General features: G+C 39.2%; 1 protein-coding gene across 2 annotated transcripts in view; it reads left to right on the top strand.

The window, feature by feature from the left end:
* snx19 (sorting nexin 19) overlaps positions 1–14,613 on the top strand; it is a 40,811-nt gene that overhangs the window by 17,361 nt on the left and 8,837 nt on the right. For both annotated transcript variants that reach the window (XM_023351398.1, XM_023351397.1), the window contains exon 11: positions 2,058–2,193. In XM_023351398.1, the coding sequence (XP_023207166.1) occupies positions 2,058–2,193 (136 nt within the window). The remainder of the gene's footprint in view (positions 1–2,057; positions 2,194–14,613) is intronic.

Raw genomic sequence — 14,613 nt, 5'->3', positions numbered from 1 at the left:
TGAAGATGTCTGCCAACACCTCAGACAGCTGATGTGCACAGTCCCTCAGTACTCACCCTGGGATGTTGTCGGGGCCTGCAGCCTTATGGGGGTTGATTTCCTGGAAGGACTTTCTTCCAGGAAGGATGTGAGGAAGTCCTTCTGTGATCACACAGGGAGGTGAGTCACCAAGTAGTGGTATAAATCTGGTTCTGAGGGGGGTGTTAAGTTCTATGCCCTCTTTGATGATCCTATTGAGAGAATGCAGCATCCCTAGCTTTCAGCAGAGCTCTCACCTGAGCATTCAACCAGGGTTTCTGGTTTGAATAACAGGTTACTGTCTTGGTGATGGTGACATCATCAGCACACTTGGAGAAGAATCCCAGAACAGAGGAGGTGTATTCCTCTAGATTCATCTCTCCCTTGTAAGTGGGGAGAGATGAAAACAGTCCTGTAGCACAGAGGCTGCATCCCTCAGCCACACAATGACGGTCTTCTTTGTTGGCCTTATCTGTCTCATTAGTGAACGATAAACTGGTGCCAGCAGGATGTAGATGTGGTCAGAGAGGGGGTGAGAAAGACCTCTGTATGTGCAGTGAATGTTTGTGTACTCACAGTCCAGAGTGTTGTGTCCCCGTGTAAGAAAGGTGATATGCTGGTAAAAACTGGACAGTGTGCATCAGTTTCACGTGATTAAAGTGCCCCTCAACCATGTCTCCAGATGCTTTATCGGAATCAGTGCCTAAATCAGCCAAGTATGAATTAAAAAATGTTTCTGGGAGCTGCCATTTTCGTGATGAATTTGTAAGCATGCAGAGGTTTGCAAGTAGAGATTTGATTGTAGCAAAGGGAAGTTTTGAGTGTGAGGAGAAAGGTTTGAGAGAACACAGTGTATATTTGAAAGAGAGAAGTTTTGAGTAGAAGCATTACAAGAGTTTGGTTGGTTTGACTCAGTGCAGTATGAAGGAGAAGCACAGTAGCTGAAAATTGAACAAAAATAATTTTGGCCCCCTAAGGAACCAAGTCTGCTGGATGATCATCTGTGAAAACAGCCTGACTATTCTATTAAAAGTGCTGCACAACTGTTGGCATCCAGTTGACTGGACAGGGCTGATCGTGACTCTTAAGGCAGGATGTGTATGAATGAGTGAATGACTGATTGCAGTGTGAAGTGCTTTGGAGTCCTCAGACTTAATCAATCCTTTTTACAAATGCAGACTATTTGCATAACTGTGATTACATTATAGCCATTTACCATTAATCTCTTGACTCAAATTCGCAACATGCATCAAAAAGGAGATACCTTTTGTGTTAACTTCTCTTCTCTGGCCTCTTGCTAAGTTTAGGACTGACTTATTTTTCAGTCTCTGCATTGCTTGGCCCCTGAAAACATTCCTTATTCCCTCACCCTTATTCCAGTTCCAGATCTCTTAAATCTTCCCTAATCTCAAAGAAATTCCTAGAAAAGATGTTTTTGCCATATTTCCTGGCATCTACCAAACAGAAAAAATTTTGTTAACTAAGCTAAATCAAGAAGTGTTTGGTCTGATTTATCTTCAGACAGTGAAGAAAAAAGCATGTATCTTTTTATTCGGTGTATATAAATATCTTATTTCAACTGTATATCAAGTGGAGGATCATGGCGACAACCAACACGTAAAAAAAGTACGCTTTTTAGCCATTTACTGTCCTTGTCCTCAGGAGTTACTCTGATCACTTTGCATGATATAACATCACCAGTGGGAACTGTCAAAATGATATAAATAACTTTCATTAGAAAAACTGAAGCTCACGTTTATCAAAACTCTAAATTTGTTTGATTATCAAAACCTTCATTCAATCCCATTGACTGATTAACAAATTCTGCAATGTTAAAGGTTAACCACATGGAGGCAGTGTAAATAAACCTACGGGTTGGTTGTATGGTCATCAATCTGCTCATCTATCATAATCAAACAGACATTCTAGATCTTACTATAGCAGAATATCATGCTTGTTTTTCTCCATTAAATCTTCAGCCAGTCTCATGTTTTACCATGTTGAGTCAATATACTGAAACTGGTTGTTGTGTGTTTCAGACTCAGCAGGTGAAATGTCCCAGGCCAAGGTGGCTCTGAACATCCTGTGTCTTCTGATGAAGGAGCAGTGGAGCTGGCTATGTTCAAAAAACATCCAGAAGACTGTCAGGCTGCTGTTTGGAACCCTCATTAACAGGTGATTACTATTTAACACTAGAATAGAATAGCACAGAACATTTGGACATACAAGTAATATAAAAAATCCAACTGTACAGGAGAGGTGAACAAATTTTATCAAACAACCTCCCCTATGATATTATTAAATTAACATCAAGTAATTGTATAATATTATAGAATTATAATATTATAGAATCTAAAAGCCAGTGGTTCCCAAAGTGTGGGGCGCGTCCCCTAGGGGGGGTGCAGTGCCATTGCAGGAGGGGCGCGGGAAGCGGTATGGATGAATAAAAAAAAAAAGAAGAAACAGTGCCTGACTAAGCATAACGGACAGGGTTTTGACTGAGCTCCCTAAACGTTGTGACACTGGGTTGCCGTGTCACAACTGCAACTCAGATTTGAGAAGATCTGCAGCAACAAGCCGGCTGACCCAGCCACTGAAAAGATGGGAGGGTTAAAGTCAATTTTTCACAACAAACCTTTATTTTCATTTCCTTTCCTCTCAGGGAGCTGTTCATGATTTAACCCCATGTTGCACAGAGGCTTTTTTTTAAATGTATTGATGATAGCGAAGTTAAATATTGTTACAAATAAAAAGAAACATGTTTAAAATAACACTGACTGCAAAGAATACCCTTCTACAGTATAGAACAAAAAACAGTTACACAAAAGTGTTTGACTGTAAAGATGGTTTGAAGTTTGTTTTGCTGCAACCTGAAGTGGGAAATAAACTTCAGTGGAGTTTGAAAATTAAATATGTGTATAGGTTTATGTCTGGTTGAACAATGTGTGTGAGCAGTTGATTGTTTTTTTTTGTGGGGGATTTTATTGTAATCCATAAGGGGCCCAGAAAAAAATCTGTGGGAACCACTGCTATAAGCAGTCTTCTTATAGATTGCTTCTTATCTATAAGAAGCAATCAAAATCACGTTATTTCAAATGAACATTATTTTTTCTGGGACGCCACAGCAAGATGCTGCAAGAGTGAGACTAAAAAAAATCCCATCTGCCTTTCTTCTGCAAGGGATGCAGACATTCTTGACAGAAGAAGTCTTGGATATAAAATTAAGTGCAAGTTGGAACTATGTTATTACACTTATCAAAGCTAAATTTCAGTTTTACACTCAGACTTACAGCGGTTTTACACTGGTCTCAATAGTGTGTAGATTTATAGCTTTAACTTGAATGGGGGTTTTTTGTATATAAAAATTGTAGACCACAGATGTATTAAAAGAAGATAATATGTATTAAAAAATGGGAGTATTACTGTGCTTAGTAAAGTATTTACATGTCCAAGTCTGATCCCAGCAGAGTAAAGATGGAACATTTTTATCTTAGGGAAATAATTATATTTCTATATAGCCAGAGATCAAGCAGTCCAGCTTTAACCTGACTGAACCGTTACAGTGAAGAAATAACATAAAGCTGAACTGATGACTGCAACTGGAGAATGTTGGAATGTAATTGACCAGGAATATTGCTTTCTGACCAATTCTTCAAAAAGTAAAACTTTTTCAGAAAAACTTTTTTTTTTCTCCACTGAAAAATGACCTTAATCTATAAGAAGCAATCAAAGTTTCTTTACAATTACTGATGAGAACAGTTAAGCATCAGTGTAGACATCCAGAATTTGATTTGGCTCCAACAGTAAGCCCTATCTCTACAACTACAATCAACCTCTATAGTGGAGGTACTACTGTCTAATTAGGCTATAAATGCCAGATGACCAGGAAACTGCCTGGTATAGTTGTACCACACATGATGCAACCCCTAATGCCTCTCTCTGTCAGTGCTCTACATGTGTAGCAGATTGTGACCAAGAATGTTTATTCTAAAATTCTCGGGTTCATCACAGTGGGTACAGCACCTTACGAGGAATGGCATTTCATGTTAGCATCAAGCTAACCGCCCATCTCTCATGAACTGACAGCGAGATGTATGCGTTCACTATATTTAATACTGCCAAACCACCAGGAGGGGGTGCTCTTTCACTCATTACACCTGAACCCAAACTTGGAAGTAATGACAAGTGGAATTCTATACAATATTAACTATGTTACACTAGCAGCTAGTTCTTCACACTTCAGCCTGTCATGAATGCTAAAGCTGGTTCATAACAGGTAGCAGAAGTCTGCCTGTCATGAATAGGTAAACAATTTTCTCATGTCTCATGTGTTATACTGGGGACAGTTTTATCAAATATTAAAAAAAAACCACTGTTTACAAATATTACATACTGAAGCTTTAATTGTTTGACATGGTATGAAAAGGTAAAGGTGATTTTACCTGGGACCCTGCCTGCACCACTTAAATGCAGGAAAGAAGAGCAACAGTGTGATGTGGCTTCAGGTATGTCTGTGTGATATCAACGGGACAGTAGTTTTGGTTTGTTGTTTAGTTTCCCCTCTCTCTTTCTCTGATGTTTGACCACAGACAATCTGACCTGAGCTTTCCAAGTAAACCTCAAGGGAGCTTGAGAGTTTTCAGCAAGGATTTCTGCAGCAAATAAATGATGGAAACATCTATGTTTTAGGAGACATCTGTGTGTGCAGACCCACTCAGGACAGTACAAAGAGACTCCGGTTTCATAGTAGAGATTCCACAGAGAATGCTATTTACAGGCAACAGAGGGGATACTGGCTGACAGCAGTCATTAGTCAAAAGGAGTTTATATTTTTAGACAACACCATGAGCTTTTGCAGTGGTCCACACCCAAACAATACTGGGACATTTATGTCTCTGCCGTTTGGTGGTAAAGAAATCTCCACTTTGTAAAATGAGAACCTTGCTCTCACCTCTTGTTTACAAGCCATTTATCTGGTGCATTTACTGTAAGACGTAGCAGTGCCCGTGTATACATGCATGCCCGTGGGGTTCGGCTCTGAGATCAACTTCCCTAGGCATTTGCCACAGATGGTTTTAGCACGTCCTCCCAGTATCCTGAACGTGCAGACGGTATTCTCAGGATGCCGTGTGCTGTGACCTTATATTCTCTGAGGTGTCAACACCAGAGTATTGTTTCCCCCTATCGAGTTTGAGAGCACTATTTTGAGAAGTGCCACACACCAAGCATGAAAGGGCTTGTGTGTTTTGTTCACTCCATTGCAGCTAGACAGCAGCGTGTCATGGCCATGCCCCACAACTTAATGTTTACATTCGCACTTTAAAGACAGGAAAATGGCTGCGAACAGATGCACAGTTGTACAGTGGTATATGTTTGACCCCAAGTCAGACTTAAAAGTAGAAGTGAAGCCTCCTGAACAACCAACAAAGATCCACCTGCAGTTTCTAAATGGTGAAGTCTTCCACATACTGGTGCGTACTGTGCGTAGTCAGTTAGCAACTTGGACTCTACGCACACTGTCCGCAGATGGTTGAGGTTTCAAAGTTGAGCGTTCCGAATTTGCGTGACAAATTCCTTCATTTCCCATAATCCAATTGGACACCAGCAGGTTTGATGAGCTAGTTGTGCTCCTAGCCCTGTTTCTTCTGTACCACGGCAGCCACCACACAACGGTTAGTGTGGCACAGAGTCGCTGTCTGGCTTTTGTTTGCACCGATTCACAATATTATCAGCTTGGCATCATGTACTAAACATTTCAATATTAACACTGTTTTTTGCAGAGCAGTTTCCTGTGTGACACAGAATGTGGTAAAAACGTACCTTTGCATGGACTTGTCTGGTAAACAGCCACATTAAGTCCATCTTGAGAATCTGTGGACTTCCTCGGAGAGAAGCATGTGGAGAACCAACGAGACACTTGTCTGTTCCAGCAGCCATTGTTCAGCATACAGTGGTATAAACAGCTTACCAAATGTGCTGGAAGTGTGCTTGGCATGCTAGATGAGGGGTTGGTGCTCAGCTGGGGTTGCTAGGTAACAGGGCAGTGTCCGCTGATTGTGGCTTAATAATTAGGAAGTTAAATTTATACATAGTACGAAACATTGACTTATTGCCAGAAAACATATGGCTGTTTTCTCCCTGATAGTCCAGTAGACTATGTTCAATTGGAGTCCAAAATTGCAACATTTGTTACATTTTCAGCTGGTGCATTTCTCTTTCATACTGTGTGTAATGAGCCAAAGAAATGGGGGACGCTGCACCAAGAACCACTGAAGGAAACAACACAAAAGCCTCTGAAGAAGAAACTGAGCCAACTTCCTTCTTGAAATCTAAACAATATGGAGTGGAATCAGACTTTGTTGGTTGTAAGATTTCTCTTTTGGGAAAAAGACCACAAGCCATTTCTCCTATTAGTGTTGGATTTATGTTTGTTTTGGTTGTATTTACCCAGAATACCCTGTGCTGTAGTCCGCTTCCTCCTTTTGGAGTGGTCTCTGCAATCGGTTTTAAGCCCAAAAACTGATTGCTGTCTTTGGGCTGATTACAGTTCTTTAAACAGCCTGACTTGCCGATTCTGAGTTTGGTTGATAGAATTTTTTTGTCTGAAATGTTGCAAAATATGGCAAGAAAGTTGCTAAGTTGGCAACAAACATGCAGACAGGAGCTGGTGGATGGGTCTGTTAGTCAACCCTGTTTCACAGCAGAGCAAAAGAGAACAGTGGCTGAGTTTTAGACCTTTGCCAGTGGATAGGTTCGGCTTTACTTTTACATATTATTTGATCACAGATCTCCTAAAATTGAGGAAATCGGGGCCGATTTATCGGTGCACCCTTACTCACATATGCATTCAAACCACACCATAGTTCACTTCAACCAGTCTGAGACCGAGGTTTGTAGGCAGGCCAAAGTTTTCTGTTTTTGATCCACGTCAGAATTCGATTAGGCATTCACACCTCCCGAAAAAAAAACAGACTTTCTAGATACACGAACTAGTTTGAGTCAGTCGGACCATACAGCACTGGTGTGAATGCTGCCAAAGTGCTTAGACTGTTTCCAGAAGCAGCAGAAACCCAAATGGCAGTATAAAACCTATCAAAATGTGAATTTTGTGTAATGGGTTTTTAAAAGTGAGTTTTTAGAGGGAGGCAGGCTGGTAACAAAATCGAGCGCAACATGGGACCAAGGACGTCCAGGAACGGGTAAGGGCTGCAAGAGACCACTAGGAGGTTGATGGAGAGACTTGTTTTTAGCACAGGTGGGACAGGCTGAAACATACTCCCTCACATCCTTATGAAGGGATGGCCACCAGAAGGAACACCTGATTAATGCTGTGGTGCCAGGATGTTTTCTCATCTTTTTTCTTCTAAAATTTGATTTTGGAAGAGATTCAAGGAGGAACAAAATATTGGAAAATTTCTTGCAAATACTTTTAAAGAAGCACCAAAACCATGTAATTTTGATTGCAAAAAAAATGACAAAAACAATCACAAATTCCTGATGGGATTGATAAATAATTTTGACTCTGTGTGGATTAGAGATAAATTCTCACATATGCACCTAATTTTTGTTTTGTTGGTATCGGATCACTCAATGTTTCTCTTGACCAGAGTCCATATGGCACCTCTTCTTCTAACCACATGCAGCATCTGCTACACAACAAGACATGATTCTTTATTTTTACTCTCTAAAATTCATAAAGAATTTGAATGGTACTGCGAGTCCTCACTAACAGCTTGAAGGGGCGTTGGAGGGATTTAGTCTCTGTCAACAGCTGACATGGAGAACGCTCTTGCTCATTCTTTTACTATTACTCGCTCTGATTCTACTTCTGCTAGGCTGTTAATTAATACCAAGAGATTTCAGTCTGACACCCGTGGTCTGCTTGGGTTACACCAGTGGTGAACATTTAGCTTGACTCTAGTCGATGTGGTTTCTAACTCTCTGCTATGCTGTTTAGCTAATGACCACATTGTGTTGTTTGGAAAGGATTCTGAGGCTGGTGGTTAGAACTCAATGTGTAAGAGATGTTACTCCAGGGGATTTCTCAGCCACATCCCACTTTTCAGTTTGAAGATGGCAGCGCTGTAGCTGTGAGCTACAACTAAGTCATGGGTAAGCTGGGGTTATTCAACATATTTTTAGTAACTTAAGGCTTCTACAGCCACTCCCACTCTAGCCCCTTACAATTGTGCTATACAAAATGTAATTATTATATATAATTAATATAATTATATGTATTATATTAAATACATATAATTTATGGTTTTGATAGGACTTGATCCTTAACCAAAGGGTCATCCATTAGACCCACGGTAACCCAGAAGGATCAAGGAAATGCTAAAACCACCATACAACAAATAGCCAAAAAATCAAAAGCCACAGCACAAAAACAAAAGGTAAGGTAGGAAAGGTAATTTTATTTATGTAGCACATTTTCAGCAGCAAGGCAGTTCAAAGAGCTTTACATGAATTAGAAGGAAATGCAAACAACAAAAAAGCCACAATAAGACAGAAGCCACAGAACAGCAAAAACCCACAACGTACAACAAGTCACACCAGAAATTATGCTAAAGTGGGAGATTTACAGAGAAGTTGCAGTAACGTCCTTTTAGGCTTTTGTTGTTGTATTGTGGTTTTTTCATGTTGTTGACCTTCTGGGCCACTGTATAGACACACATAAAAACATTTTTACATATACTGTCATACCTCACAAGACAATATGACAGAGCTTTCAATTCTGTACTTCTGATTTAGTCACTAAAATTCTCCTCAGCACTGCTAAAACCATGTTTTTAGTCCTGTTAAAACTGCATTATTACTGAACAGGAGTCTGCTGATTCCTTATCACAATGATGCGAGAACTAAATCTTACTCTAAATAACTGACCTCACTAACATGTACCTGACATCAATACTTGAATATCAGTGGGTTTTTTTCCTGCAGTGAGAAGAAAGATTAGACTTCACTATCCATGTTTGTTCTCCTCTGATGCATTTCTTTGACACATAGAGCCTGGAGAGAGAGAGAGTCAGAGAAGCCTGCTGGGAACCAATAAGCTTCTCCTGTCAACAGAAATTTGTTTCCTCCCTGAGGGAGCCAGTGACGAGATAGATGGGGTTCACATGAAGGATTTGGTAGTGAGAAAATGGAAGGGAATGTTGGATTTGTTACATAATAATGTGTGTTATCTGTCTAACCCTAAAGAGCAAGGCGAGGTGGGACATCGATGGACAGGCTGTTCCTGAGAGGAGACAGTCAGACCAAGTCCTCGTGGTTGGATCAGGCTGTCCGAGGGGTTTCTATCTCACATCATGTACATGTTAACACCATGCCCAGTGTAATGTCACTGTTTGCATAAGTCAGTTTTTCTTTTCAACAGCCTTTTTCTGAGACATATTGTCTATTACTAGGTTGTTCTGATTTATTTTCTCTGCTACTCCATAATCCTCTCTAGGGATGTATCATAGGTCATCCAGCAAAGTTACTTTTGAAGCCTATGAAACAGGACATCATCATCACCTCAATGTGCCAACAATTAACCTCAGCCAGCCTCCCTGTGTATTCGTCCTTATTTGGCCTTGTAGAGACCTGATACGATGCTAAAACCCTCCCTTGGCTGGATGTGTAAAATTACACAGCTCATTATCATCCACACTGTTGGTAAAGTTAGATGGTGAACAAGTGCTTCGTGCTTCAGCGCAGTGGGAATGTTAGCAGAATTAACTTGGTAAGTGATAAACACGTGTTTTAAATAAGGACAGTCGTGGGATGAGGTCATGCAGCAACCCCCTTGGCCTTTCCACATCTGCGGTGTCCGTTTTCACCACTCACCTGAGACTTGCAGCCAAAGGCACATTTCATCTTCTGCCTCCAGAGACATACTTGTGCAGTGACATTTTGTCTGTGGAAATCAGGCAGTGGGCTTATTTTAGCTTAAATGGGATCTGGTTTTACTTGTCTTTGTTGACTTTAAATGGCAACTAAATTAAAGCCATCTGGAGTCCAACACACACCCACACACACAGCCGGCGATCACCCGCTCTGATGTTTTAAACAAATTTAGTCTGTGTTGCATTACTGATTGATTCCAGGCATCTTGCTTTCATCACCTGGTTCAGTTAACCAGCTGACTCAGACCCTCTAGCTTTGTGTTTGTCACCTTCTCACCTTTGAAAATTGTCCAAATGTATAAATTTCATTAAGCAAATTTATTACAATCATAAAAGTTTTTATCTCTGTAAACTAAATGTTTCTTTCCTGGAAGCTCCATGAAATGAACTAGAGCAGTGGTTCCCAAAGATTTTCTTCTGGGTCTTTAGGGATGTTATTGTAATCCTACGGATTACAATAACATCCCCAAAAAAAGAAAAAAAAGTCAACTGATCACACACATCGTTCAACCAGACATAAACCTATACACATATTTAATTTTCTGAAGTTTATTTCCCACTTCAGGTTGCAGCAAAACAAACTTCAAACCATCTTTACAGTCAAACACTTTTGTGTAACTGTTTTTTGTTCTATACTGTAGAAGGGTATTCTTCGCAGTCAGTGTTATTTTAAACATGTTTCTTTTTTTAATTTGTAACAATATTTAACTTTGCTATCATCAATACATTTAAAAAAAAAGCCTCTGTGCAACATGGGGTTAAATCATGAACAGCTCCCTGAGAGGAAAGGAAATGAAAATAAAGGTGTAAGAGCCAAAAATGTTAGTTTTAACATTGTTTCTTTTTTGTATGCTTTTTGCATATTTAGATATTGTCTTTACAGTAAGGTTTTATTTTACTATGTTTTTTATAAAACAGCGCCACCTAAAGGACACAATTGTATATATAAAAAGGGCGGTGTCACTTAAGAGTAAAAAAGAAAAGAATGTTGGATGAAGTGTGGTCGCTTAACCTCTACACAGTTTTTGACCGTTAATTTTAAGGATGCTGTGCAAGACAAAATAATTTTCATGTTATGCCAAAGAAAGTAAAGTTCATACTTTGTGTGGAACCGTAAGTATTGTTTATTATTTAATGCACAAGACATATCAATGAACAGAAACGCGTCAACTAAGAAGAGATAAGCTAACCGATACTAACAAAGAAAACTGAAGCTAATTTATCAATATAGTGGCTTTATAGAAAAGAACAAGTAGCCACTACAAAAGGTTTGTTGTGAAAAAATGACTTTAACCCTCCCATCTTTTCAGTGGCTGGGTCAGCCGGCTTGTTGCTGCAGATCTTCACAGATCTGTGTTGCAGTTGTGACACGGCGCACCCCACACTTTGGGAACCACTGAACTAGAGGAATAAATATCAAGGTGGATATTTGGCTCAAGTCCTCTGCTGTCTTTTGTGTTTTTTACTCATTTGTTTGTGCCACCTGCATTCATTCAATACCTGTTTATGGGACTGTCTTGTTCTTTCTCTAATTAACCTCATGTATTTTCTTTTGGCCTTCGTATTGTGTGGATCCTGCTCTTTATATCCAGTATAGAAGGTATTTGTATACACGTGTTGAAAATTTTGCTGGTTGACGGAAAAATATGGTGACATACACATCATTTGCAGACTCTTCCTGAGCTGAACCAAATGAGTGAGTCACTTCGTTTAGTAACACTTTATGTTATGTTTGATTTAAGCCACATGAAGCTCACAGGCAGAAAGCAGAACATTACTTGGCAGTCTTCTCCAAAATTTCCTGGCATGAAAAACATCTCTGTGACAGAGCGGAGCTGGAAAACAACTCTGGTGGTTTTCATGGTCTCAGTCTCAATTGGACCACAATCTCTCGTGTAGAATTACTTGGCATTTGTCAGCTTTAATTGGTTGAAAGTGCTCTGCTGTGTGTATTAAGTGTTCAGGATCTAAATCCATATGCGGTTGTCTGATCTGAAGGGCAAAATAATCTTTCTGGTGATTGGCATAGACCAGGGGTGTCAAACTCAAATACACAGTGGGCCAAAATTTTAAATTGAACAAAGCCGCAGGCCAAGGTTGAACAAATGAATCTTTTAATATGGACCCAAACAAGTTTTGATTTAACAATAAATATTGAACAAGCAAGGCTTATATAACTTAAAAGTGCAGGCGTGCAAAATTGAGTTGCTAAAAATAATAATACAACATATAAATGGCATTTTAAATAAAAATTGAAAGCCTCCTTTCTGAGGTAAATGTCAAAATTAGCTTCGTACACAGGCTAATAAATTTGAAAAGAAAATAACATAACTATGAATAAATCATTAAATAAACTATGAATAAACCATTCAGGCCTTGGAGTAACAAGAAAAGGTGCATAGAAAACTTATTTATTGCTCATTTTGCGACACACTGATCTACTCTGATGCGGCCAAGCCAGATATCTGGCACACAGGTTTTTCAGTTAGTTTGGGTCGTTTGTCACAGTGCAGTGTGAATGCAAACTAGAGTTCTGAAAATGTAGCAAATGTTGCAATTTTAGTCCCCAATTGAACTGAGTCTACCAGACTATCCCGGTCTGAATGCACCCTTAGTTAAAGACCTCCAATAAAATGCATATAAACCGTTTAAAAATGTGGGGGGTTTTCTTATCACATCTGATGTTATAAGTTCCTCAGTTAATGCCAAGGGGGTGCACTTATCTGTGATAAAAAATTTTCACTTAGTTTTGAAACCTTAATATTATAATGTATTATATGAATAACCCAAAAAAATAATATACAGAAAGTTTTTAGAGAATGTTAATTGAGATGAGGAAAAAGTGGAGCAAGATTTAAAGAATTTATAAAGTAATTATGATATTTATGAAAAGCAATAAAGGGACTGCATTAAAAGCAAGAGTTCAGATTACATTCAGTATCTTGGATCGCTGTAGCTGTCAGTTATTATGTGCCTTTAACCTAAAAACAATAAGAGCTTATTGGTCATGACTATTGGGATGTTTGCTGTTTTGCAAACACCTGCAAACTGCAAGTGTACCAGCACTGTATTTTGGCATTTTGTTTAGAATATTTTAGATAATTTCTACAGATAATTAGAAGTTACACAGAAAAATCTCCAAATATTTGAATCTGCAAATACAGAATCACAAATAGGTGGTTACACTGTATCAGTGGTGAAGGTTTGCATCAACCTTAGAAACAAAGAACTACTCCAATCACAGCTGGTTGAAGCCAGGCATGTGGACAGTGGCGTTTAACATCCCCCCACAACTTCTTAATTCTCAGAGAAACACACACACTTTATCACTTAGAGTTATGGATGTAAAGTGTGTGAACATCAAGAGCTGCAGCCTTGGACAAGCAGAAACAACAAGCTAAAGCTCTGTGACATTATGAGGATTCATTTACAGTTGGACAGTGATTCCATGCTCCCTTTGTAAATCTTTATGGGTTGGGTTACAGAGGTTGTATGTTCACCATCCCCTGGAGGATTCTATGTACTAACTTTACTTCATGTGAGTTATTTTGAGCTGTGGATAGGGAATGGCCCTGTCAAAGCAATTGGTCAGTACAAACAAAATGTTGATGGATAACAATCTGTGTGAACCATTCAGAAATATTACATCCATAAAACTTATTCATACAGCTTCCACAGAAATCTGCATGTCTACCATCTCATTATGGGACCATCAAATGATTCAGTTTTAATTCAATTAAGTTTATATCTATAGCACCAATTTACAACAAATACCATTTCAAGGCACTTTACAAAAAAATAATTTCACTTCAATCACACATACAATCCCATTGATCCTAGTTATCAAACTGTACAGTAAGTACAATTAGTTATTCAAAATATTCCACTGAGCATATGCTAAATGAGGAAATCAACTCTCCAGCCAGTTTTATAAAGATTGCTTTTTATTTTTCTCTTTGTTGAAGACAACTGAAAACTGAAAAAGTACTGAACCATAACATTTTGTTTACTGTAACACTCCTATTAAAATCTGAATGAAACATGTCAGTTGTTGTTTATCATAAAATGTGAAGAAGGTCAAAGAGTATGAATTATTTTGCTAAACAGTATATTAGAAATCTAGAATCTAGTTCTGTGAGGACTTGTTTGAGCTGTTCAGAGATATTTTCTTTTCATAACTTCTTTGAAGTCTGGATAGCCTGTTGACTGTTTCTACTGTTCACATGGGAAATTCCAGCAGGAAGAAGGCCAGGTCAAAACAGAAGAGGCCTAAAACTTCCAGCAACTAATGACCTATTACTTTACTCATCATAAGATGTTAAATTCAGCTGCTGTGTTTAAGACTTTTGGGAAATGGGCTCAGTCTGAGACCACTTCCTGTACAAGGCTGTGCCAGGACTGCTCCTCTTCATAGCTTCCAATCTCCGTGGGAATGCAGCAAAGCGTGACATCAGCTTACGTGTAAAACTACCAGCTCACTGGAACACTGAGTATTGGTCCAGGCAGGCATTATATTGAACTCCTAAATCCAGGTTGGCTCAACAGGTTTCAGAGTCATTCTACTCTAACATGACAGACAGCTCTGTGTATAATGGGATTGCCTGAAATTGTTCCACTGGGAGTGGAATTTTTCCTCAGCCCACCATTGGGTCGAGCCAATGGCTGAACCAATCAGTGCTCTGTGTTAACTACAAAGCATTGTTGT

Source organism: Xiphophorus maculatus, chromosome 18 (assembly GCF_002775205.1).
Source record: "Xiphophorus maculatus strain JP 163 A chromosome 18, X_maculatus-5.0-male, whole genome shotgun sequence".
NCBI classification, from domain to species: domain Eukaryota; kingdom Metazoa; phylum Chordata; class Actinopteri; order Cyprinodontiformes; family Poeciliidae; genus Xiphophorus; species Xiphophorus maculatus.
Note: the sequence above shows the minus strand (reverse complement) of the source record. Positions and strands in the feature narration are given on the sequence as shown.